General features: G+C 50.5%; 2 protein-coding genes across 4 annotated transcripts in view; one reads left to right on the forward strand and one right to left on the reverse strand.

Moving 5' to 3' along the window:
- LOC144785236 (uncharacterized) overlaps positions 1-19,868 on the forward strand; it is an 84,193-nt gene extending 64,325 nt beyond the window's left edge. The window contains exons 2-3 of the mRNA XM_078664254.1: positions 14,982-16,302; positions 17,889-19,868. Of these exons, the coding sequence (XP_078520380.1) occupies positions 14,982-16,302; positions 17,889-18,196 (1,629 nt within the window). The 3' untranslated portion in view covers positions 18,197-19,868. The remainder of the gene's footprint in view (positions 1-14,981; positions 16,303-17,888) is intronic.
- LOC144784230 (uncharacterized) overlaps positions 1-27,475 on the reverse strand; it is a 1,557,451-nt gene that overhangs the window by 599,906 nt on the left and 930,070 nt on the right. The gene's annotated exons all lie outside the window — the stretch shown is intronic.

Consider the following 27,475-nt stretch of genomic DNA (forward strand, 5'->3'; position numbering starts at 1 on the left):
GATTGAAAAGAATGGTGTCACAGGATGCGGGTGCAGTGTCTAAAGCACATGTGTGCACCAATGCAAAGTCAATGGTGCGTAAAAGTTACAAAGTTGCAGATTTAGGAGTCTTCCGACTGGACTAGAACTTAGCCACTTTAAACTAGGACACTAGAGGTGTAAACCACTACAGGAGCACCGGAGTACTCGCGTTACCTCACCCACAGGAAGCGGGTGCATAGGTGTCAAAGTGCGTCGGGTTTCTTCGTGGAGTTCTATGGAGCCTGGAGGTAAAGATGCTGCAGGCGGCCAGGAGAGAAGAGTCCGGTTGGACCCAAGGGTGGATTGAAGATGTAGAGTACCTGAAAGCAGAGGGGACAGAGTCTGGGTCACTAGCCAGTGACCAGGATGGAACCAGGAAGGAACCAGGCAAGGTCGGGCGCAATCAGGTGGTTGTCGAGAAGCTTGTCTCCGCTGCCACGTGGACCCGGGGGTATCCACGATGACCAGGAGTCGGACACGGACTGTCCCACGAAGGCTCTCACTGTCGGCGGTGTCGGCTTCCGGATTTTGAGTCAACAGGCCTTGGCAAATGCAACCCACGCAGGAATCGAACATGGCTTCTGGTTCAGATCAGCAAGATCTGATGGGCTGCTCCTGTTCAGGGGAGCAAGGGCCAGTCTGGAGCAACCAGACCAGCGGTGTAAATCCGAGGCCACTAGCCAACCGGCAAGTGACCGGATAGACGCGTCGAGCAGGAAAATGCAAAAGGGCCCCACGCAGCACTCGGTGAGTGTGGAGAGGTGATCTTCGGTGCAAAAGCAGCTCGGGCTGGGGCTTCTCAATCCCCAATGCACAGCCTCGAGGGTGCCTCGGGAGCTGCACGGGAAGCACTTTGCAGGCTTTCCAAGATGGCCGGTCCCACGTCTCACGTCGCCTCCACGGGTCTCAGCTTTGCTGTGGCTATGGATCGGGCTGTTGGATGTCTGGGAATCCGGTTCTTGTCGATCTCTGTCGCTCGAGATCCGGCGGGAGCTGCAACAAAGCAAACCGTTGGGCGCTTGATGGTGCCTGCTTGCACAGGGTGGTCACTCCTTGACCACAGGGAGATTCCTCAGTCTTCCACGTCAAGTGAGATGTCGAAGGGTCCAGAGTTTCGTTTCGAAGGTTCCGTCAGGATTATCTAAAGTCTATGGACACAGCTCCTTCCTTTATTCCAAATCAAGGGGCTGGATTACCTGCTAGCTCCCTCCTATGGGTATGACCCGGGAAGGCGGTGGTTACACCCCTTTCCCTTTGTCCAGTTTCGCGCCAGAGCTGGGGCTGGAGTGCCCCAGCACCGGTTTGAACTGGGCTATGCATGGGACACCTTGTGTGCCCCAGGCAGTGTCTAGTTTCACTCGCCCTCCCTGCCTCAATCCACTATCTCATGTCTGGGGTGGTGTAACACCTCCCTGTGACAGGAAACCTTTTGTCCAGGCCTCCTCTGCCGGAGTTTTGGTCAGCAGCAGGAGGCCAGACTTGTGTCTGTGGCAGCAGCATCCATTTTGAAATGCTGAGGCTCTGGTTAGTTTTAACCGCGTTTAAGTAAAGTAACATGTCTTCTCCCTCTAGAAGGGTGGAATGCTACCCCCGTCGAGGGGGTAGTATTCCAAAGTGTATGACAACTTACACGACATGTTTTGATAAAGCCAAACCAAAGTTAGCAATAACAGCGAGGATTATAATGCCCTTAAGAGTATATGGTATGGAAATATCCTGGAACAGCTATAAGGACATGGTTCCGAAAGCTGCAGACAGGCTCAGCTCATGCTAGAGCACCATCTCACATAAAACCAAGCACTCTGCCTCCAGGATTGTTAAGGCCTGTCATAGGAGTGACTTATAGGTGTATGTGTGTCGAGATATAGGTTTAGACATAGATATACTATATTTAAGCAAGGGGTGATTACACGACCTTGCCCCAGCTGAGTGATCAGCCAGTTGTATCAGTTTGGATGGCCAGCCAGGGGTGGCAAAAGGTATGTTGCAGCCCCTGGTAGGCCTTGGATGCACCTATGCCCTGGGTACCTATAGTACACTGTACAGGGGCTCATAAGGTGATCCAATCCCAATTGGTGATGTACCCAAAGTACATGGATGTGAATTTAGAGGGAGAACAGCAGGCTGTGGGTCTGATTAGCAGGCCCACAACCACATTAAGTCGAAAACCAGTGAAGCAAAAAGCAAAAAATGGGGTGACCATAGGAAAGTAGACCCTACTCTACTACCCCCCCCCCCAAACGCAAAGACATTAAACTTAACCTTGACCAGATAAGTCTTCATGTTCTAAGTGGAAATACCTGGAGAGACCATCTGCATTGCCATGGTCAGTCCCTGGTCTGTGCACCACTGTAAAGTCCATCCCCTTTAGGGAAATTGACCACCTGAGCAGTTTGGGATTTTCACCCTTCATCTGATTTAGCCACAAGAGGTGCTTATGGTCGGTCTGAATCTTGAAGTGAGTGCCAAACAAGTATGGTCTCAACTTCTTCAGGGCCCAAACCACAGCAAAGGCCTCCCTCTCAATAGCTGACCAACGTTTCTCTCTAGGGGTCAGCCTCCTGCTAATAAAAGCAATGGGCTGTTCTTGACCATCTACATTAAATTGTGAAAGCACAGCTCCCACCCCCAACTCAGAAGCATCTGTTTGGACAATAAACTCTTTGGAGTAGTCAGGATTCTTTAGGATAGGTGCAGAGCACATGGCCTTCTTCAGGTCATCAAATGCCTTTTGACAGCTAACTGTCCACTGAACCTTTTTTGGCATCTTCTTGGATGTCAGATCATTTAGTGGTGTCACAATGGACCCATAATTCTTTACACATTTTCTGTAGTACCCAGACAGGCCCAAGAAAGCTCTGACCTGTGTCTGGGTGGTTGGAGGAGCCCAGTCCTGTATGGCCTGGATCTTGCTCTCCAATGGTTGAACCTGACCCCCACCTACAATGTGGCCCAGGTACACAACCTTACTCTACCCTATCTAGCACTTTGTGGCCTTGATAGTCAGGCCTGCCTTTTGCAGGGCCTCTAAAACCTTCTTCAGGCGCATCAGGTGATCCTCCCAGGTGGAAATGAAGACAGCAATATCATCTAGATAAGCTGCACAAAAGTCATCAAACCCAGCAAGGACTTGGTTCACCATCCTTTGGAAAGTGGCAAGTGCATTCTTCAAACCAAAGGGCATCACCACAAATTGATAATGACCTCCAGGGGTTGAGAAAGCTCTTTTGGCCTTGGACTCCTCAGCTAATCTGATTTGCCAATAGCAGGCTGTCAAGTCAAATGTGCTCAGAAATTTGGCAAAAGCCAATTTATCAATGAGCTCATCTGCCCTTGGAATGGGGTGAGCATCTGTCCTAGTGACAGCATTGAGACCTCTGTAGTCCACACAGAACCTCATTTCTCTCTTTCCATCTTGGGTGTGAGGTTTTGGCAGAAGGACTACTGGGCTGGCCCAGGGGCTCTCTGATGGCTCAATTACTCCAAGTTCAAGAATTTTCTGCACCTCAGCCTTTATACAATCCCTGACATGGTCAGGTTGCCTGTAGATTTTATTCTTCACCGGCAGACTGTCACCAGTGTCCACCTCATGGGTGCACCAGTTAGTTTGACTGGGTGTTAATGAAAACATTTGTCTGTGAGCCTGCAGAACTTGTATGCATTCCCATTGCTGCTGGTCAGAGAGGCTGCCTGCCAAGGCTACTCCACACACTGAACCATCATCAGGGTTTTGGGATAACAAGTCTGGGAGAGGGTCACTCTCTTCCTCCTGTTCCCCATCTGTTGCCATGAGCAATATATGCCTTAAATCTGCTGACATGGAGCACCCTGAGGGGGCTCCTAGGGGTGCCAAGGTCCACCAAGTAGGTGACCTCTCCCTTTATCTCAAGTATGGTGTGGGGTCCAGACCATTTGTCTTGGAAGGCTGCTGGGGCCACTGGCTCCAACACCCACACCTTCTGCCCTGGCTGGTACTCAGTCAGAATAGCCTTTAGGTCATGCCAAGCTTTCTGTAATTCTTGGCTGGCCTTAAGGTTTTTGGAAGCCTTCTCCATGTATTCAGCCATCCTGGAGCAGAGACCAAGTACATGGTCCACTATGTCAAGTTTAGGATTTTGAGAGGTAACTCCCATCCCTCCTTCACAAGACATAGGGGTACCCTTACAGGGTGCCCAAACAAAAGTTCAAAAGGGCTGTAGCCAACCCCCTTTCGTGGGACCTCTCTGTAAGCAAACAGAAGGCAAGGTAAAAGGATGTCCCATCTTCGCCTAAGCTTTTCAGGTAACCCTTTTATCATCCCTTTTAGGGTCTTGTTGAACCTTTCAACAAGCCCATTGCACTGTGGATGGTGGGGTGTGGTGAACATATAGTTAACACCACACTCTTTCCACATTGCTTTAAACTATCCAGACATGAAGTTGGTACCTCTGTCTGAAAGTACCTCCTTTGGAAAGCCCACTCTGGAGAAAACTCCAAGTAGGGCCCTTGCCACAACAGGAGCTGTTGTGGTCCTCAGGGGAATTGCCTCTGGATACCTGGTGTCATGATCCACTACCGCCAGTATAAATCTGTGCCCAGATGCTGTTTGGGGATCCATTGGTCCAACAATGTCTATCCCAACTCTCTCAAAGGGTGCCCCCACCACAGGTAGTGGTATAAGGGGGTCCTTTGTGGTTCCACCTGACTTGCCACTGGCTTGGCAGGTGTCACAGGAGCGACAAAACTCCTTGGTATCTTGTGACATGTGAGGCCAGTGAAAGTGAGGGACAGGCCTGTCCCACGTTTTGTTCTGGCCTAAGTGTCCTGCTAGAGGAATTTCATGGGCCAAGGTTAGAAGGAAGCCCCTAAATTGCAGAGGTATAACCAACCTCCTGGTAGCACCAGGCTTGGGGTCTCTAGCCTCTGAATAAAGGAGCCCATCATCCCAATACACTTTATGGGTACCTTGAGCATTCCCAGCAGCCTCAGCAACAGCCTGCTGTCTGAGGGGTTCAAGAGAAGGACAAGTTAACTGAGCCTGCTCCAGATCTGCCCTTGAGGGTCCCCCTGTCCCCAGAAACTCAACCTGATCAGGTTCAAGCTCTTCCAGGACAGTCTCCTCTTGGGTCACAGAACCATCCTTCTGAGAGGGCTGATCCTCAACCTGGGGCAAGGGCGAAGGCTCTGCCTTAACCCTCTTGCTCTTTCTCTTGGGTTGCGTCTGGTCTATAGTTTCAAGATCCAGCACAGGTTCAGGTAGGCACTTCTTGGCCTGGGACTTGGTTACAGCAAGGACATGTGCTGACATACCTAGCATCTCTGCATGAGTCCTATATTCCACTTCTGACCATACTGAGTCCTCTAGATCAGTGTTTCCCAAACTGTGGTCCGCGGACCGCCAGGGGTCCGTGACACATTCCCAGGGGGTCCGCAGGCAACAGTTTTAAAAGCACAGAAAATTTTCTTGTATAATTAGCAGCTTTCCAGCAACAATAAAAGTGTCAAGATAAAGCCAGTGATTAATGTACCTGCTGGAGCATGAGGAGAGTTTTTAGTGGCAGCTTTGACTTACCTAATGTAGCACAGAGGGTTAATGTGCCTACTGCAAAGAACGTGTAACATGCATTTTAAAAAGCAGAATTTTATGTGCATAGGTTCGTGGTTACTGCTTTTGTCACAGAGATTCTTTTGTTACTGTGCACTTCATAAGTGACAATCATAATGTGGCAGAGGGTCCTATAAACTGTCATCAAAGAGCATCTTGGAAACTGCTTGGTACCAGTTAGTAACTTTTGTTTTTTCCCAATAATTCATTATCCTGATGCTGCTAAAAAGATTTATGTGGGTGGAAATACATTTTTAATGTTAAAGTCAGTGCTAGCCACTGTGTTATGTTCTGAATCCTGAGTTTGTGCTTTTCCAGACCAAGCACTCTTTAAACATTTTATATGCACACTGATTTACATGTACGATTCAATGCCTCTATATGTGTGTGATGTAAAGTCCTCTGACATCCTACAATGGTATGAGAGATGCTATAAAACAAATGAAATACATGTGACAGTGGGGCTATTACTTCAATATAAAATACTACGGGCCAGATGTACGATCTATTTTTATATGCGCGAACGGGTTCGTGAACCCGCTTTCACATGCAAAAACGTATTGCGCCATGTACATTGCCTATTTTGCGAGACGCAATTTGTTTGTGACTCGCTAAATAGGTTTTGCAACTTGCTATTTGGAAGGGGCAATCCCTTCCAAATGGCAAGTCTTAAAACCATGTATAAATGTTTTGAGGTCGCAAAACACTTGCAATTACCACTTACTTCAAGTAGATGGTAATGCATTCGCAAATGGGAAGGGGTCCCCAGGGGACCCCTTCCCCTCTGCAAATGCATGCAAAATAATTTTTGAAGGGCAGGCAGTGGTCCCAGGGACCTCTGCCTGCCCATAGAAAATGAAACGAAAACGTTTCATTTTCTATTTTTTTAAATGCATGGTAAATGGGCTGCATTTTTTTTAAACTGCTTTATTTAAAAGCAGTCCCAGGCATGGTGGCCTGCAGAGCCCAGCAGGCACCATACTTAGGAGGGCTGGCATTCCCAATAGGCTCGCAAATTACGAGAGGCTCATTAATATTAATGAACCTCGCAATTTGAGACCCCATTGGGAATCCGAAACAGTTTTAAACACACTGTTGTACATTTCGTTTAGCGACTCGCAATTTGCCACTCGCAATGTGTCGCCAATTGTGAGGCGCTAAATGAAATGGTCGTACATCTGGCCCCAAAATCCTTAGGGGCAGATTTACAAGCCCCTTGCGCCTCTTTTACGCCGCCGTTGCGTCCCTTTCGTGATGCCGCGGTGGCGCAAAAGATGCGCCATGGTGCAGGGTATTTACAACGTGACGCATCTCGAAGATGCGCCACGTTGTAAAGCCCTGCGCCAGAAGGAGGCGTTCCGGCTCAGTAACGCCTCCTAAAAGTGGCTGTGTGAAATCTACAGGATTTCACTCAGTCACTTTGGGGCCCATGCTGCGTCAAAACCCTGCGCCTGCTTGAAGCAGGCGTAAGGATTGACCCAGCATTAACAAGATTCGGCCCCCCAGAGCATTGCTGGAGCTGTGTCGCACTTGCGACGGAACTCCAGCAATGCGCCACCTTTACGGCACAGATGCGTCATGCATCTATGCTTTTTTGCCCCATGAGGCGCAGCATTGTAAATGCAGCGCATCAATGGTGGCGGAGGCATGGCGCACAATAAGTGGCGCATCCATGCTGATATGCATGGATGCGTCACTTATTGTAAATCTGCCCCTAAGTACTTTGAGTATTTGTTTTGTGTGCACACATGTGTATTTTTTTCGAATTACTGTTTTATTATTTGAAATTTAACTCATACAAATTGCTTGGGGGTCCCCAGCTTCCAGTGGTGACTCAATGGGGGTCCTCAGGAGTCAAAAGTTTGGGAACCACTGCTCTAGATCATTGCCCAAAAGACATTCAACTGGGAGGTCTGCACTCACCACAACTCTTTTGAGGCCAGTTACCCGTACCCAGGAGAAATTAACAACTGCCACACTGTGATGGGTAGTGACATTGCTAGAATTGGTTACTGGGTAACTATCACCTAGTATAAGTTGTCCAGGGTCCACAAAGTTAGGTGTCACCATAGTGACACTGGCACATGTGTCCCTGTAGGCTTGAGCCACTTTTTCATTTATCAAAGGTGTCTGCCTGTACTTGCCCAAAGTATTGGGACTCACAGGAGAGGACATAGCCATGTCCACATCACAGATCAGAACAGCCTGAGTAGGAATCCTGACTAGGCCAGAATCCATCTCAGTACCCATGGTTAACCCCACTATAGCCTTGGGTTGTGCACTACCACTGCGGGCTGTACTAGTGGGTGCAGATGCCTTAGGGGCTGCAGTGGTAGGGGCTGTACCCGTCTTAGTGTATTCACTACCCCAGTGTGAAACTGATTTACAGGTATTGCACCAAGGTTCTTTGGCCCATCATTCTTCTTTTTTTTCTTTCCAGTTTGGGACCCCCCTCATTAGAAGTATTTTGGGGGCCTGAAGAAGACTTCTGGTCTTTTTGTTTTTGATCTCCACCCTACTGGTCAGCCTTTTTCCGATCACCTCCATGGTTCTGGGGTTTCTGCTTAACCCTAGTTCTGACCCATTTGTCTGCCTTCTTTCCCAATTTCTGGGGAGAGATCAGATCTGAGTCAATCAGGTGTTGATGCAACAACTGGTTCTGGCAATTATTAAGGATCTGTTCTTTCATTATTAGATTGTACAATCCTGTATAGTCTGTAACTTTACTTCCCAGCAACCAACCTTCCAGAGCCTTAGTGGCACAATCAACAAATTCAGTCCAGTCCTGAGTCTGAGCTTTTTGGGTATCTCTGAACAACAACCTGTATTGCTCAGTGGTTAGGCCAAACCCATCAATAAGAGCACTCTTCAGGACAGTGTAGTTTTTAGCACCCCAGGACTAACAGTGAGGAGCTTATCTCTCCCTTTCTCAGAAAAGGAGAGCCACAAGATTGCTGCCCACTGATCTTGGGGAACCTGCTGTACCATGCAGGCCCTCTCCAGAACAGTCATCCATTTGTGGATGTCATCCCCATCTTTGTAGGGGGGCACAATCTTACTAAGCTTTTTATGTTCATAAGACCTGTCTTTATCCTTATGAATATTGCTGCCACCAGTGGAATCTAATCCACTCAATTTTTGCTCCCTTGCCAAAGCAAGTTTAGCTTGGGCCAGGGCTGTCTCTTCCCTCTCTATCTGAAGTTGGACAGCTCACATCCTAGCCTCATGTTCTTTTCTCTGGGGGAGGGAGGGGGGGGGGGAGTCATTCCCCTTTGAGAAGCCCTTGAGGCATTAGAAAGGAGAGACTCCCTGGAAAGGGATCTTTCTCTTCTATTGCCAGGGAGAAGTCTACTATTAGGCCTGGGAAGGTGTTTCCCTTCTCCATTCCCATGTAAACTTAGGTTAGCCTGGCTAAGCCTCCTGACTTGAACCTGACTGTCTCCCCCCTCTTCTGAATCAACATCCTCATCTACCTCCTGAATCTCAACTTCTGGGGTGATGGTCTCATCATCTATGGGGTTGATTCCTTCTCCTGATTTACCAGAGGGGCCTGCACTAGACTTCTCAAGATCAGCTGTCTCTAGGACCTGTATCAGGATTGGGATGGTAGGGTTATGACCCTTTTTCAGCCCTCTTGAAGTGCACAAGGCACTCAAGTCTCTGAAGCTGAGCTTTTCATAGCTGGGGGGTGCATTGGGAAGGTCACCTATCACAGGTACAGAACTAGCTTGTTCCCCTGTGCCAAACATGACTAGTGAGGTGTGGGTGTATGCACCTACCTACACTAAGTGTTTTCCTACTAGAACCTTACTAGTGAGTTGTAGTCAGGGTGTGCTAAGCCCTTTGGTCTATAACTACTAAGTTCAGTAGAACTTACGTATTTAAAGCTTTGTTTATATGTACCTATGGTACTTGATGTGATCTTTCAAATGATATTTGTCACAGATTACAATTGGTAAAACAACAGCAAGCTCAAATCCCAACCGCTGCACACCAATGTGAGAAGTTGGCCTGGTGTATGATGTTCACTATTCTAGTGAGCACCTTGTACCAGTCCAAAAAACGCTTATGGTGGTGGTTGTAAAGTCAACCTTATAGACAAGCTATCCTAGGGGTAGCATGGACATAAGCAGTCTTAGGCTTAACTCAAGAGGGCATGTGAAGCCAGCTGTTTTACCATATGCAATCCTTTTAACATCAAATGAAAGGACACCACACAAGTTAAATATCATAAAATATATGTATTTATTACTAGAATAATCCCCTGTACTCTTTATGAGCACAGAAGCACAAGCGTTAAACAAAGAACGTCATATAACATACAAAAGTTTCACAAATATGGATAGGCCCTGGTGGCCCCTAAAACCATATACTAAAATAGTGGTATAAGAACCACGTCACGAACAATGGTAAGGCCTAGGGCCTTGAGAATCGCTGGGGCTACACTGGACTAACTGAAGTTAGGACGGGAGCGGCCCACAGGATGCGGGTGCAGTGTCTAAAGCACACGCGAGCACCAATGCAAAGTCAATGGTGCGTAAAATTACAAAGTTGCAGATTTAGGATTCTTCCGACTGGACTAGAACTTAGCCACTTTAAACTAGGACACTAGAGGTGTAAACCACTACAGGAGCACCGGAGTACTCGCGTTACCTCACACACAGGAAGCGGGTGCATAGGTGTCAAAGTGAGTCAGGTTTCTTCGTGGAGTTCTATGAAGCCTGCAGGTAAAGATGCTGCAGGCGGCCAGGAGAGAAGAGTCCGGTTGGACCCAAGGGTGGATCGAAGATGTAGAGTACCTGAAAGCAGAGGGGACAGAGTCTGGGTCACTAGCCAGTGACCAGGATGGAACCAGGAAGGAACCAGGCGATGTCGGGAGCAATCAGGTGGTTGTCGAGAAGCTTGTCTCCGCTGCCGCGTGGACATCGACAATGACCAGGAGTCGGACACGGACAGTCCCACGAAGGCTCTTGCTGTAGGCGGTGTCGGCTTCCGGATTGGAGTCAACAGGCCTTGGCAAAGGCAACTGTAGGAAGGTGGCTACCTGACTATGGTTACCCCAGATTTTTTGCCTGTGTTTAGCTGGTTTTTTGACTTAGTTGACCTGGTTCCCTGCTAATCAGGGCCCCAGGCCATCTGCTCTCTCTGTAAAATGGATTCCATGTACCCTAGGTACATACCACAATTGGAAATGGACTCCTTGTCAGCCCCTGTATAATGCACTATAGGTGCCCAGGGCATAGGGGCCACCAAGGCCTACCTGGGGCTGCAGCATATCTTTTGCCACCCCTGGCTGGTTCTTAAATTGACACAACTGGCTGATCACTCAGCTGGGGTAAGGTGGTGTAATCACCCCTTACTTAGATATAGTATACCTATATCTAAACCTATATCTGGACACATATAAACCTGTGAGCCACTCCTATGGAAGGCCTCATCAATCCTGGAGGCAGAGTGCGTGGTTTAATGTGAGATGGAGCTCTAGCATGAGCTGAGCCTGTCTGCAGCTGTCGGGAACAACTCCCTAAGCCGTTTCAGGATAATGCCATACTATATACTCTTAAGTGCCTTATAATCCTCGCGGTTATATAGCAACTTTGGTTTGGCTTTATCAAAACATGTCGTGTAAGGTGTCATACGATTTGGAATACTATCCCCTCGCCAGTTCTGGCGACGGGGATAGCATTCCACCCCTCTAGAGGGGTAAGACATGTTACTTTACTTAAATGCGGTTAATTTCTAAAAGGACCTTAGATCCACAAAATGGATGCCTCTGCCACAGACAAGAGTCTGACCCCCTGAAGCTGATCGAAACTCAGCCAAATGGGGCCTGGACAAAGGGTTTCCTGTCGCAGGGGGGTGTTACCACCCCTCAGACAGGAGATAGTGGATTGTAGCAGGGAGGTTTGAAAGAAACCAGACACTGCATGGGGAGCACAAGGCTGCCCCTTGCATAATCCGGCCAAACCGGTTCTGGGGCACTCCAGCCCTCGTGCCAGGGCGGCCTGGATCAAAGGAAGGGGGTGTATCCACCCACTTCCTGGGTCCCACCCATAGGAGGGGACCTAGCAGGTAATCCAGACCCCAAAATTAGTATAAGACTGGGAGCAGTGCCAATGCACTGCAGATTATCCTGAAGAAACATAAGAAACGAAATTCTGGACCCTTCGACATCCTACTCGACGTAGAAGCCCGAAGAATCTCCCTTGTGGTCAAGGAGTGACCACCCTGTGCAAACAGGCACCATCCAGCCATCGACGTCTGCTTTGTCGCAGTTCCCGCCGGAACTCGAGCGACAGAGATCGACGAGATCAAGCTTGCCTGCCTTCCAACAGCCCGATCCACAGTCCCTGCAGAGCTGAGACCCGTGGAGGCGACCGGAAGCGTGGGGCACGCCATCTTGAATTGACCAGGAGACGCTGACTGTGCAGCCCACGAGTGACCCTCGAAGCTGTACACCGGGGTTTGAGAAGCCCCAACCCTGAGCCACTCTTGCACCGAAGTTCAGCCCTCCACACTCGACGAGTGCTGCGTGGGGCCCTTCTGCTCCATTTGGCTCAACGCGTTGGCCCGGTCACTTGCCAGCCGGCTAGTGGCCCCTGTACCGACGAACTTTGAAATTCGACCTGTGAATCTGGTTGCTCCAGATCTACACCAGCTCCCCTGAAATGGAGCCCCCACTCTGACCCTCCTGGTTCGAGTGAGAAGCAATCTCCCGGTTTCGCGTGGATTGCTCTTGCCAAGTGTTGTTTGCTCCAAACTTGAAGCCGACTGCGCCGACGGTGAGAGCCCTCGTGGGACAGATCGTGACCCGCTCCTGGACGTCGCAGATGCCCCAGAGCCCACGTGACAGCGGAGAGAAGCTCCTCGACGACCACCTGATTGCGCCCGACATTGCCTGGTTCCGTCCTGGTTCCACCCTGGTCACTGCTGAGTGACCCAGACTCTGTCCCCTCTGCTTTCAGGTACTTTTCGACTCAAGTCCACCCTTGGACTCCACCGGACACTTCTCTTTCACCCCGCCTGCAGCCCTTTCAGCTTCAAGCACCAAGAGCCTGCGTGACGAAACCCGACTCAACTTCGACCCTGTGCACCCGCTTCCTGTGGGTGAGGTAACTTTGCTCCGCCGGTGTTCCCACACTGGTACACATCTCTAGGGTCTGTGTCTTAAGTTTTGTTCCTCTAGGTTCAGCGGAAGTGTCCTTAAACTTTAACTTTGCAACTTTTACGCACCATTGGTTAACATTGGTGCATGCGTGCGCTTTCCGCACTGCTCCCGAATCCCGTGGGCCTCTCCCGACTTCAGCATTGCTTGTCCCGACTGCTCCCAGCGATTCCCTAGGCCCTAGGCCTAACCACTGTTCGATTGGTATCTCTTATACCACTTGTTTAGTATATGGTTTGAGTGGCCACCCGCCCTCATCCATAATTGTGCAACTTTGTATGTTTAAACTGTGCTTTTGATTTAACGCTTGTGCCCCTTTATTCATAAAGAATACTGGGGATTGTTTTTAGTAATAAATACATATATTTTTATAATATATACTTGTGTGGTGTCCTTTCATTTGATATTACAGGATTGTACGTGGTAAAACAGCTCGCTTAACACGACCTCTTAAGTTAAGCCTTTAGGCTGCTTAGTCCATGCTACCCCTAGGATAGCTTGTCTAACAAGGTTGACTTACAACCTGACACCATAAGGGATTGTGTGGTCTGATAATAGGTGGTTCCAGAATTGGAAACATCACCTATCAGGCCAACTTCTCACATTGGTGGCAGCGGTGGGATTTGAGCTTGCTGTTGTTTTACCATTGCAATCTTTTTATCAAATTGAAAGATCACATCAAGTACCTCTAGGTACATATAAAATCAAAAGCTTAGCATATTAAGTTCTACTGAACTTAGTAGTTGTAGATTAAAGGGATTAGCACACCCTGACTACAACTCACTAGCAAGGTACAGTAGGAAAACACTTAGTGTAGGTAAGTGCACAACTTACACCTCACTAGCAGTCATGTCTGACACAGGAAAAGCCTCAGGGTCTGCTCCTGTGACAGTTGACCTTACCAAGGCAACTTCCAGCTATGACAAGTTAACCCGAAAGGACTTGATTGCCTTGTGCATATCAAGAGGGTTAAAAAGGGGCAGAAGTCCCACATGTCCTATCCTGATAGCCATTCTAGAGCAGGATGACTTAGAGAAGGGAAATGAAGCTCCCTTAGAATCAGGAGATGGAGTGAAACCCCCTGTAACTGATACCCCTCAAGAGGAAGGAGAAGAGGAGGAAGAAGAGGAGGAGGAGGACTCAGATGTAGAGGACCCAGAAGATCAGGATCAGAGGGGTAGCCAGGTCCTAGTTGCCAGGCTTAACCAGGCCAACTTAGACCTACTGGGAAATGGAGAGGGCCAGCACCTCCCCAGATCCCACCATATCATTCTCCCAGGCAACAGAAGAGTGAGATCTCCCTCAGGGGACTCTCATATTTCTAGTGCCTCAAGAGAATCTCAGAGAGGTATGACTGCCTCTCAGAAGATAGAGCATAGGGCCAGAATGAGGGCTGTCAAACTCCAAATAGAGAGGGAGGAGGTAGCCTTGGCTCAAGCTAGACTTGCCTTGGCAAGAGAGCAAAAATTGTGTGGCTTAGATGCCACTGGTGGCAGCAATATTCCTAAAGAGAAACCCAGGTCCTATGATAGTAGAAACCTGACAAAGATTGTGCCCCCCTACAAGGAAGGGGATGACATCCACAAGTGGATAACTGCTCTTGAGAGAGCCTGCATGGTACAGCAGGTTCCTGAGGAACAGTGGGCAGCAATCTTATGGTACTCCTTTTCAGAGAAAGGGAGAGATAAGCTCCTCACTGTCAGACATGAGGATGCAAACAATTACAAAGTCCTGAAGAGTGTCCTAATAGATGGGTTTGGCTTAACCACTGAACAGTACAGGTTGAAGTTCAGAGACACCCAGAAGACACCGACTCAGGACTGGACTGATTTTGTTGATTGTGCAACTAAGGCTCTGGAGGGTTGGCTACATGGCAGCAAAGTACATGACTTTACAGGATTGTATAATTTGATTATGAGGGAGCAGATCCTAAGTAATTGTCAGAACCAGCTCTTACACCAGCACCTGGTGGACTCTGATCTGACCTCTCCCCAAGAATTGGGAAAGAAGGCAGACAAGTGGGTCAGAACCAGGATTAGGCCTAAGAATCAGGACAATAACCAGAAGAAGGAGTCTACCAAGCCTCAAGATAAGGGTGGGGATAAAAATAAAGGAAAGACTTCCCCAGGGCCCCAAAACTCCAAGAATGGGGGTGGGTCCCAAGACACTTCTTCAACAGAGAAAAAGCCTTATTGTCATGTCTGTAAACAGGTTGGGCATTACAAAACAGACAACTGTTGTCCCAAGAATGGCAATAAAGAAAATATACCTCCAAAGCCAGCTCCAACACCTCCTGTTACTGTCAGCAGTAATCCCCCAGGAAGTGGGAGCACACCCAGGAATCTGGGTGGGTTTACTTTTGGAGCTCAGGTGGACCCTGGCCTATCCAGGTCCCCATCACCCAATGACCTTGTTTATGAGACTGGCATGGGGTTTGCCAACTTCTCTGATTGCCCAAATACCTTGAGCAAGTATAGACAAGAGCCCATCATCAATGGTTTGAAAGTTGAAGCTTTTAGAGACACAGGGGCTAGCATCACCATGGTGGCTGATGGTATAGTCCCCTCTAAGCAACTTTTACCTGGTGCCACATACCAGGTGACAAACATTGATGGCATCAAAACAAATCATCCCATGGCAGTAGTAAGTCTCAGCTGGGGAGGTGTCATTGGCCCAAAGAGAGTGGCAGTGTCATCAAACTTGCCTGTGGACTGTCTACTTGGTAATGATTTGGAAATCTCAGCCTGGGCCGAGGTTGAACAGGAAACCCATTCTAGAATGGTAAATTCCAATGGAAAGGTTAGTGAGGCTGTAATGGCTACAGCCCCAATTCAAGATGTCCCTCCTGAAAAGGTTGGTAGGGCTGAGAAACTCTCTGCCCCATCTTTAGCAAAAGCTCTTCCTGAACAGAATAGCAAAGCTGTTATGATAACAGCAGAAACCCAAACTGAGTCTCCTCCTGAAAAGGTTGGTGGGGCTGTGATGGCCACAGCCCAAACTCAAACTGATATGTGTGTTGTGAAGCCTGAAATGATGGATAACTCCACACAAACTGAGAGCATGGAGGAGGAAGAGAAATCTCCCCCTCACCAGACTTTAGGACAGGATCAGCCTCCTCAGGGAACTGATCTTACCCCTGATGAAGGAACTGCCCCAGAGGTTGTTAGGCCTGGCCTGACAGAGCCTCTGATGGCGGTGGACCCTTCTCAGGTGGGACCCAGTCTGGAGCAGGTAACCTGCCCCTCTCTCCCTTGCCTTAGCCAGCCCAGGGCTGCAGAGGACAAGAAGGACAGTGAGACCCAGAGGGCCCCCTGTCAAATAAAGCACCCCCATCAACAGATTAGGGGCACCAAAACTAGTAGCCCTAGTGAGGTGAAAACTTTAAAAACTCCAGAGGGAGCCCCCTTAAAAACAGTTAGGGACCTCCCCCAGACGGATTCTGTTGGGCACAGCCAAACCTGGGACCCAAAGGGCCCAAATCTGAACTGTCCCTCCAGCAAGCCAAACAGAGGGACCCAGCCTCCAGCTTTAGGTAGCCAGATGAAGCAACAATATTCACAATTTTAAATAAACCTTTACAAAAAGACAGATAAATCAATGCAAAAAGATTTATTTCAAATTTTGCATTCTAACCATTCATTGGTTGCATTTCATCAATAACACATTACAAAGATTCTTATCTATGTGACAACATACACAACAGGGAGGGGGGTGAAGTGAGGGAAGGTGCCAAAGTTTTTAAAAGGAATAAAGAAATGATCAAATTCGTTCGTGATACGGATATATCCAAATTCAAAAAAACCAACAGATGTTCACGTGATTCCTTGAGAACAAGGTCCACAATACTATGCTCATATAGAGTCCATCATAAAATTCGTGTAGACCACCTAGCTCCCCTTCAGCTGCTTTAGTCTAGCTTGGGGGTAGGAGTTGGTGGAGAGATTGGCGTCTACGTTTCGACCCGCTTAGCACGTAGGATGTTCGTCCTTACAACGGGGTCTTCTTCAGGACGGGAAGGTTGTGGGTGGGCAACCTCCTAACATACACCGGAAGCTGAACCAGATACGAGTCTTGATCCAGATGATTCCCAGACCTTAAGGGTATGTTCCTATTAGCAAAAATGATGGCGATGGCCAGGGGGTACTCCTGCCTGGAGCTATCTTAAAACGGGATTAGATTCCACCGTAGGGCCATCAGCGTGTCGCCAAACAGTCTCTAATTACTATATAGATTGTTGGGTGGCTTGGCTATATTGAAAAAACAGCTATGATGCTGGCGGTGAAGGTAAAGTCTGATGGGTGATTAACTCAATTACCTTAATTTCAAGAGACACTCGGGATAATTCGATATCGCGTTCTCATCACTAGTAGAGCCCTACTGGAGACTAGGCACGTATTAACTGGTCGTGTACCCAACTAGGCTGATTTGTCATTGGCTCCCAAAATGAATAAATCTTCTTACTCGTCACAAAAAATGGAGGCTGGCGGCGGTGACCATCTGACACCGCCGGTTCGATTTCCTAACTCCGTCGGGCCGTCCTTCTCCCCAGCTCAGAGTGCACTTCCCGTCCTGAAGAAGACCCCGTTGTAAGGACGAACATCCTACGTGCTAAGCGGGTCGAAACGTAGACGCCAATCTCTCCACCAACTCCTACCCCCAAGCTAGACTAAAGCAGCTGAAGGGGAGCTAGGTGGTCTACACAAATTTTATGATGGACTCTATATGAGCATAGTATTGTGGACCTTGTTCTCAAGGAATCACGTGAACATCTGTTGGTTTTTTTGAATTTGGATATATCCGTATCACGAACGAATTTGATCATTTCTTTATTCCTTTTAAAAACTTTGGCACCTTCCCTCACTTCACCCCCCTCCCTGTTGTGTATGTGGGCACATAGATAAGAATCTTTGTAATGTGTTATTGATGAAATGCAACCAATGAATGGTTAGAATGCAAAATTTGAAATACATCTTTTTGCATTGATTTATCTGTCTTTTTGTAAAGGTTTATTTAAAATTGTGAATATTGTTGCTTTGTCCGGGACCCCTTCCCTATATACCACTAAATTACCCAGGTCCCTTGACTATATTGGGTTCAACCCTTTGTGTATAACATTAGGTAGCCAGAGGCTGACCCTGAGAGCACAGTGCAACTCAGTTAAAGAAAGAAAGGCACACATGGTGGAAGATAATTGGAGGAAGCTAAGCCCTAAATTAGTAGAGCCTCACTTCAATACTCCATATCCAAACCAGCCTTTAACTTTGCATAAACACACCCAAGGTAGTGATTCCCTATGGTGGAGACCCTCTAATACCCCAAGGGTGAGGGACTGCTTAGTGGACCATGAGACAGGGGGTACCCATGCTAGTGCAGGTACTTCCTTATATGGCCACTCAGGCAATATAGGCTTCCCTGGCCAAGGATAGCCTTATCTCCTTTCGTTTGGGGGGGGGGGGGTTGTGTAGGAAGGTGGCTACCTGACTATGGTTACCCCAGATTTTTTGCCTGTGTTTAGCTGGTTTTTTGACTTAGTTGACCTGGTTCCCTGCTAATCAGGGCCCCAGGCCATCTGCTCTCTCTGTAAAATGGATTCCATGTACCCTAGGTACATACCACAATTGGAAATGGACTCCTTGTCAGCCCCTGTATAATGCACTATAGGTGCCCAGGGCATAGGGGCCACCAAGGCCTACCAGGGGCTGCAGCATATCTTTTGCCACCCCTGGCTGGTTCTTAAATTGACACAACTGGCTGATCACTCAGCTGGGGTAAGGTGGTGTAATCACCCCTTACTTAGATATAGTATACCTATATCTAAACCTATATCTGGACACATATAAACCTGTGAGCCACTCCTATGGAAGGCCTCATCAATCCTGGAGGCAGAGTGCGTGGTTTAATGTGAGATGGAGCTCTAGCATGAGCTGAGCCTGTCTGCAGCTGTCGGGAACAACTCCCTAAGCCGTTTCAGGATAATGCCATACCATATACTCTTAAGTGCCTTATAATCCTCGCGGTTATATAGCAACTTTGGTTTGGCTTTATCAAAACATGTCATGTAAGGTGTCATACGATTTGGAATACTATCCCCTCGCCAGTTCTGGCGATGGGGATAGCATTCCACCCCTCTAGAGGGGTAAGACATGTTACTTTACTTAAATGCGGTTAATTTCTAAAAGGACCTTAGATCCACAAAATGGATGCCTCTGCCACAGACAAGAGTCTGACCCCCTGAAGCTGATCGAAACTCAGCCAAATGGGGCCTGGACAAAGGGTTTCCTGTCGCAGGGGGGTGTTACCACCCCTCAGACAGGAGATAGTGGATTGTAGCAGGGAGGTTTGAAAGAAACCAGACACTGCATGGGGAGCACAAGGCTGCCCCTTGCATAATCCGGCCAAACCGGTTCTGGGGCACTCCAGCCCTCGTGCCAGGGCGGCCTGGATCAAAGGAAGGGGGTGTATCCACCCACTTCCTGGGTCCCACCCATAGGAGGGGACCTAGCAGGTAATCCAGCCCCCAAAATTAGTATAAGACTGGGAGCAGTGCCAATGCACTGCAGATTATCCTGAAGAAACATAAGAAACGAAATTCTGGACCCTTCGACATCCTACTCGACGTAGAAGCCCGAAGAATCTCCCTTGTGGTCAAGGAGTGACCACCCTGTGCAAACAGGCACCATCCAGCCATCGACGTCTGCTTTGTCGCAGTTCCCGCCGGAACTCGAGCGACAGAGATCGACGAGATCAAGCTTGCCTGCCTTCCAACAGCCCGATCCACAGTCCCTGCAGAGCTGAGACCCGTGGAGGCGACCGGAAGCGTGGGGCACGCCATCTTGAATTGACCACGAGACGCTGACTGTGCAGCCCACGAGTGACCCTCGAAGCTGTACACCGGGGTTTGAGAAGCCCCAACCCTGAGCCACTCTTGCACCGAAGTTCAGCCCTCCACACTCGACGAGTGCTGCGTGGGGCCCTTCTGCTCCATTTGGCTCAACGCGTTGGCCCGGTCACTTGCCAGCCGGCTAGTGGCCCCTGTACCGACGAACTTTGAAATTCGACCTGTGAATCTGGTTGCTCCAGATCTACACCAGCTCCCCTGAAAAGGAGCCCCCACTCTGACCCTCCTGGTTCGAGTGAGAAGCAATCTCCCGGTTTCGCGTGGATTGCTCTTGCCAAGTGTTGTTTGCTCCAAACTTGAAGCCGACTGCGCCGACGGTGAGAGCCCTCGTGGGACAGATCGTGACCCGCTCCTGGACGTCGCAGATGCCCCAGAGCCCACGTGACAGCGGAGAGAAGCTCCTCGACGACCACCTGATTGCGCCCGACATTGCCTGGTTCCGTCCTGGTTCCACCCTGGTCACTGCTGAGTGACCCAGACTCTGTCCCCTCTGCTTTCAGGTACTTTTCGACTCGAGTCCACCCTTGGACTCCACCGGACACTTCTCTTTCACCCCGCCTGCAGCCCTTTCAGCTTCAAGCACCAAGAGCCTGCGTGATGAAACCCGACTCAACTTCGACCCTGTGCACCCGCTTCCTGTGGGTGAGGTAACTTTGCTCCGCCGGTGTTTCCACTCATGGTACACATCTCTAGGGTCTGTGTCTTAAGTTTTGTTCCTCTAGGTTCAGCGGAAGTGTCCTTAAACTTTAACTTTGCAACTTTTACGCACCATTGGTTAACATTGGTGCATGCGTGCGCTTTCCGCACTGCTCCCGAATCCCGTGGGCCTCTCCCGACTTCAGCATTGCTTGTCCCGACTGCTCCCAGCGATTCCCTAGGCCTAACCACTGTTCGATTGGTATCTCTTATACCACTTGTTTAGTATATGGTTTGAGTGGCCACCCGCCCTCATCCATAATTGTGCAACTTTGTATGTTTAAACTGTGCTTTTGATTTAACGCTTGTGCCCCTTTATTCATAAAGAATACTGGGGATTGTTTTTAGTAATAAATACATATATTTTTATAATATATACTTGTGTGGTGTCCTTTCATTTGATATTACAGGATTGTACGTGGTAAAACAGCTCGCTTAACACGAACTCTTAAGTTAAGCCTTTAGGCTGCTTAGTCCATGCTACCCCTAGGATAGCTTGTCTAACAAGGTTGACTTACAACCTGACACCATAAGGGATTGTGTGGTCTGATAATAGGTGGTTCCAGAATTGGAAACATCACCTATCAGGCCAACTTCTCACAGCAACCCACGCAGGAATCGAAGATGGCTTCTGGTTCAGATCAGCAAGATCTCATGGGCTGCTCCTTTTCAGGGGAGCAAGGGCCAGTTTGTAGCAACCAGAACAGCGGTGTAAATTCGAAGGTTCGTCATCACAGAGGCCACTAGCCAACGGGCAAGTGACCGGACAGATGCGTCGAGCAGGAAAATGCAAAAGGCCCCACGCAGCACTCGATGAGTGTGATCTTCGATCCAAAAGGCTGCTCGGGGCTGGGGCTTCTCAATCCCCAATGCACAGCTTCGAGGGTGCCTCGGGAGCTGCACGGGAAGCACTTCGCAAACTTTCCAAGATGGGCGGTCCCACGTCTCACGTCGCCTCCACGGGTCTCAGCTTTGCTGTGGCTGTGGATCGGGTGTTGGATGTCTGGGAATCCAGTTCTTGTCGATCTCTGTCGCTCGAGCTCCGGCGGGAGCTGCAACAAAGCAAACCGTTGGGCGCTTGATGGTGCCTGCTTGCACAGGGTGGTCACTCCTTGACCACAAGGGAGATTCTTCAGTCTTCCACGTCGAGTGGGATGTCGAAGGGTCCAGAGTTTTGTTTCAAAGTTTCAGTCAGGATTATCTAAAGTCTATGGACACAGCTCCTACCTTTATTCCACATCAAGGGCTGGATTACCTGCTAGGTCCCTCCTATGGGTGGGACCTAGGAAGGGAGTGGTTACACCCCTTTCCCTTTGTCCAGTTTCGCGCCAGAGCTGGGGCTGGAGTGCCCCAACACGGGTTTGAACTGGGCTATGCATGGGACACCTTGTGTGCCCCAGGCAGTGTCTAGTTTCACTCGCCCTCCCTGCCTCAATCCACTATCTCCTGTCTGGGGTGGTGTAACACCTCCCTGTGACAGGAAACCTTTTGTCCAGGCCTCCCATTGCCAGAGTTTTGGTCAGCAGCAGGAGGCCAGACTCATGTCTGTGGCAGCAGCATCCATTTTGTGATGCTGAGGCTCTGGTTAATTTTAGCCGCGTTTAAGTAAAGTAACATGTCTTCTCCCTCTAGAAGGGTGGAATGCTATCCACGTCCCATTTTATAGCGTTCTAACCTGTAAGTGGGGTGAGTTGCTTCTGTGTGAAGCCAGTCTGAAATCGGGGTGAGGTGCGTTGCTCAGTAGTATGCCTCAATGTCTGGGAGAGATATTCCCCCATTGTACTGATTGCGGCATAGCGTGGCGAGGGCAATTCTGGGCTGTTTTCCTAACCACAATAAAGACCTTAGTTCCGCGTTAATCGCTTGAAACACTTGCTGCGCGAGGGGGAAATACTCATTTTGGAGAGCATACAGGAATTTTGGGAGCGTGATCATTTTGAACATGGCCACTCGGCCTAGTATAGTAAGGGGAAGTGTCCTCCAGCGTTGGGCGTCTTCTTTAAAGGATAGGAGGATACGGTGTATATTTTCCTTATATGACCGTTGTTTGTCCGGTGTTAAATAGATCCCCAGGTACCTAAAACCATGGGGATCTGTAGGGTGTGGGGTAGGGATGGCCAATCGTATCCCGTCTTGGGACTGAATATGACCGATTTGTGCCAATTGATGGTGTATCCTGACTACGTGCCGTACGTGTTCAGTGCCTCAAAAAGGACGGGGAGGGTAGATTCAGGGTCAGTAACGTACAGGAGTATGTCGTCAGCGTACAGGGAAATTTTTTCCTCTGCCACGTCTGCCGCTGACAGTCTAAATCCTTGTATATCTGGATGTTGCCGCACCACACAAGCTATTACTTCTATAGTGAGAGCGAATAGGAGCGGGGAGAGTGGGCATCCCTGTCGGGTACCTCTCTGTATTGGGAATTCGCGGGACAGCGGACCGTTCACCCTCACTCGCGCCACCGGGGCCGTGTACAGCAGGCGCACCCAGCTCCGATACACTGGCCCAAATCCAAATCTAATTAGTGTAGCCTCAAAAAAAGGCCAGTGGACCGCGTCAAACGCCTTTTCGGAGTCTAGTGAAAGGAGGAGATGGGGTTGCTCGCGAGATAGCGCCTCCATCATCCAATTGTGGGTTCGGCGCAGGTTCATCCGGGTCGCCCTTCCGGGCATGAAACCAGTTTGGTCCTGTCTATCAGCTCAGTAATGACCTGTCTCATGCATAGGGACAGTACTGTTGCTAGGATCTTCGCTTCCATATTCAGGAGTAAAATGGGACGGTATGAAGCGCAGTCCATCGGCGGCTTCCCAGATTTGTGTATAGGAACAATTGTTGCTCTGCGCAGATCAGGGGGGAAGGCCTCCTCCTCAATCACGCTTTTAAAAAGAGATAGGAGGTGTGGGGCCAGTAGGTCTGATCCCAGTTTAATAAATTCTGCCGGTAGGTCATTTGGTCCCGGTGTTTTACCGGGTCTCAGCCTGGTGATAGCCTGACGGATTTATTCAAGTGAAAGGTCCGCTTCTAAACTGTCCCTGTCTTCCTCTGATAGGTGAGGCACTGCTACCGCCTCCAGGTATTCCATCACAGCAGGGGTCTCCCACAGGTCCCGGGCTTCATAAAATGCGCCATAGTGGGCGGCAAACGCCTCTGCTATCCCCTCGTCCAGACGTACCTGTGCGCCCGTCTCGTCTGTCATGGTTTCGACCCAGCGAGCTTCCATTTCCCTGCGGCTGAGCCACGCCAACAGCTCTCCCCCCTTGTCGCTGACGTCATATAACCTGTGGAGCATAGCTAATCTGTGCGTCTTTGCTTCTTGGGTTGCTAAGGCTCTATAGTTAAGTTGGGCGTCTTTCAGACAACGCCTATATTGTTCAGTCTGGTGGGTCAGGCACAGCTTTTCAAGGGCAAGAATCTGGGCTTCGCATTCGTCCATCTCTTCCCTCTCCTTTTTCTTTGCCCATGATAGTCTGTTTTGCGCCCGGTCCCTGAGGACCGTCTTGTACGCTTCCCAGACCACCACCCCTGATTGGACTGAGCCCGTGTTTTCAGCGTAATTCCTTATTTTGCAACTCCCACGCCGGAAGGCGCCATTCCCCTCTGGGTCCAACTCTATCCCTCCCTATACTGACCTCCAGTGGTGAGTGATCAGATAGACCACGGGCTCGATATTCAGCCCCTCTGATCTGTCCCTTGAGGCCCAGTGTCACGAAAATGTAGTCTAATCTAGAATACACCTGATGCGCCCCTGAGAAGTAGGAGAAGCAGGTGTCTCGCTGGTGCACTGCCCTCCAGACATCTACAAGGCCCAAGGATTGAGCGAATCGCGCTAAGTGCGTTTCGGTCCCTGTTCGTGTGGAGTTCCCGGTCCTGCCAACCTCTGGGCGCATTACGTCATTAAAGTCACCACCTATCACTAGTAGAGCGTTCGGGGTTTCAAGCATTATGTCAGTGACACCTTTTAAAGTCCTGGCCTGTAGCTGAGGGGGGGGCATATACCGATATGATCGTGAATTTGGTCCTGCCCCATTGCCCATTGACTCGTACATATGTGCCCTGCTCATCAGTCCATGTACGTTGAACCTTAAAGGGGGGGACCGTTTTATTAGAATAGCTACCCCTCTGGATCCTGTCGTGTATCCCGCGTGTGCCAGGACGGTGTAAGGCTTTCTACCCAGGAAACCACACCTAGTCCCACGAAGATGGGCCTCCTGTAGGAGCACTATATCAGGGTGAACCCGTTTGATATGGGCCTGTACCAGACTTCTCTTGATGTGGTCGCCTAGGCCATTTACATTCCATGTGTACACCGTGTAGGGGGCTATCAGGTTTTGCCTATCAAGTGATACCGGGGGGTCATTCGTAGTCTGGCGTATTATCAGTAGCAGTCTCTGGCAACCCATGCATCTTCAGCTAATAATATGACTTTACCTTGTGAGAACCCATAAAACGTTGCAACATGTCCGAACAAACTAACCATAACCCACACCGAGCCCCTCCCTGCCCCACCCGCCCACCGTTGGGACTCTGGCGCCGGCCGGTGTCAGTCCCCCACAGTGGCAGGTGGTGCCTGTCGCCCACCCATGGTCGTAGGCCTTCGCACTAGTGTCAACAGGGCTTCGGGGCGTGGCTAGGCACGCAATGAAAGCAGCAGCACCCGGGTAGAGCTCCGAGCTGAGCTTCCCCTTCCCCGGACCAATTATCCGGTAATTAACATCGGAACAGCCTGAAACTGCGGGCGGACCACCTACCAACCTTCCTCGGCATTCTGGCCGACTCTTACTTTTGAGGACCGCCGCAAAAGCACCGGACTTTCCAAGGACTACCTGGCGGGACTCGCTGTCTCACGGCCGGCGAGGGGACCTACGAGAGGCCGTGGTCTGGGCCGTGCGTCTAGGCCTCACCACGCGGCCTGCAATCCGGACTCGCCCGCATCTACACACGTCGAAGCACAGATCTCGGGGCCCCCCCGGACGATCTAGTCCCTGCGCCCCCCTCCCCCCCGCTGGAGTGGTGTCACACGCAGCTGCCTGGCGAGCCGCGGGGACATCGCGTGTGAGCTGGGAGTCCTGAGCCGACTGTGACCCGGGCCGGAAAAGTGAGTGCCGAGCTGTCTGCTTGTGAACAGTGATTCGGCCGGGAGGAACCTGTGACCACCCGGTCGGCGGAGGCGGCTGCGAAGACCGGAGGCGGGGACCTACTGCCTGGGCCCTACGACGAGTCCCGAGGAGACGGCCGCACACCAGGCCTTGGACCCGAGGGCCGATTGGGTTCACTGGCCGCTGCCTCTCTTCCCCCGCAGCGACAGACTCGCGGGAGATCTGGCTTAACAGTATCTGGCGGAGCGCTGGAAAGAGGCGGACGGCGCCCGAACCTGAGGTGCAGTCACCAGGCCGTCTGCTCGAGCGCCTGTGGAGACGCGGCCGACGCCCATAGAGAGGACCGGGGGCGATGGTAAGGGGGCCCCACCTGCCGGGCACAGAGGGACAGCAACGACCTTCCCTCCACTGGGACCCTCACTACTGGCGTACTTGGCACAACTAAGAGGGGCAGCCGTACACGTCGGGCAGCTAACGCCGGCTGAGCCCACGTGCTAGCAGTGCCGATATCCCACCGGGCCCAACACCCCTTTGCGAGCAGACCGCCGTGGGAGGGGAACACTATTGGATTCGAGCCCCCCGTTTCCCCCTTTAGACCCTCGTGCGACGAGCTGACCAGGGAGGCGCAGTGACGGCTGGTTGCCGAAATTCGAGGCATGGCCCCAACCTGTGGAAGTGGGAGACCACATGAGGCAGACGTTGTGGACCCGGAGCGGAAGCAGAGCCAAACGCTCTCTTGGGGACACTGAGGCACAGCTGCACTATTCTACGCGGCCAGTTGGCAGTGAAAATCAGCCACAGTTTGATAACCCCAAGCTCCCCGGTAGCCGCAAGCCGTAGGCTGACACTCCCCGCTGGCTTAGAAAAAGACTGAGGCCCTTGCACCTGGGAGATCACACCCACCTGGGGACTCGGCTGGCTGCTGGAATCGCAAACCACCCGAGGTTAGGGTTGGCGGCTTGCCACGGCACACCACTACACGGACACACCACTCACGCTGACGACGCACAGAGGGTCAGCTGCTCTGCCCCGCAGCAACGGACACCGGAAACGCCTCCCTGCAAACTACCAACACTGCCAGATCTGGGGGCGACGGCCGCCTCGTCCCCTGGCTTCACCATTGGTGGAGTCGCCTCGCACATGTCCGGAGGGGTGAGAACACGCACTGGTACCGGAGGAGCCCCGCCGAAGGGAAAATCTGGCAAGTCACTACACAAGATGGCGGCAGACCAAGTCACCTCGCGGTTGGATAACATGCTCGCGGCCATGGAACGTTTGGAACAGTCCCTCCAGCAGACCAGGACATCTCTGGAATCCAAGATAGACAGTGTCGCCATAGACCGCACCCTTCTAAGAGACGACCACAAGAAACTGGCCGATCGGACAAAGGCGCTGGAGGGAACGGTGAACGACCTTGGCCCCGCAGTCTCACAAACTGATAAGCAAGTACAAGATCTCCTGAACAGGGTAGAGTTCCTAGAAGACCGTGCTGAGGATGCGGAAGGGAGAGCGAGACGCAACAACATCAGGCTCGTCGGGGTCCCGGAAAAATGGGAAGGCGCCCGACCGACTCAGCGTGTAGAAGACTGGCTACGTGATCTATTGCCGGAGGACACACTCTCGCCACAGTTTGTGGTGGAACGGGCACATCGTGTACCCACGAGACCTCACACTACTGGCTCCAACCCGAGGCCGCTGCTTTTCAGAGTCCTGAACTACCGTGACAGGGACACTATCCTGCGGGAAACCAGGCGGCTCGGGGAAGTCCGAATCGACAACACCACAGTGATGTTCTTCCCGGACTACACCATACAGGTACAACGCCAACGTCATGATTTCCTGGAAGTGAAACGCCGGCTACGTGAGGCAGGCCTCAAGTACTCCCTACTCTTCCCCGCAAAACCGAGAGTGGTGGCACGAGACAAAACCTACTTCTTTAACAACCCTGTGGAGGTGAGCGACTGGCTGGATAGCGGAACGGACACAGCACCGAGAAACACACAACATCCTGAGAC

This window comes from Lissotriton helveticus, chromosome 10 (assembly GCF_964261635.1).
Source record: "Lissotriton helveticus chromosome 10, aLisHel1.1, whole genome shotgun sequence".
NCBI lineage: Eukaryota > Metazoa > Chordata > Amphibia > Caudata > Salamandridae > Lissotriton > Lissotriton helveticus.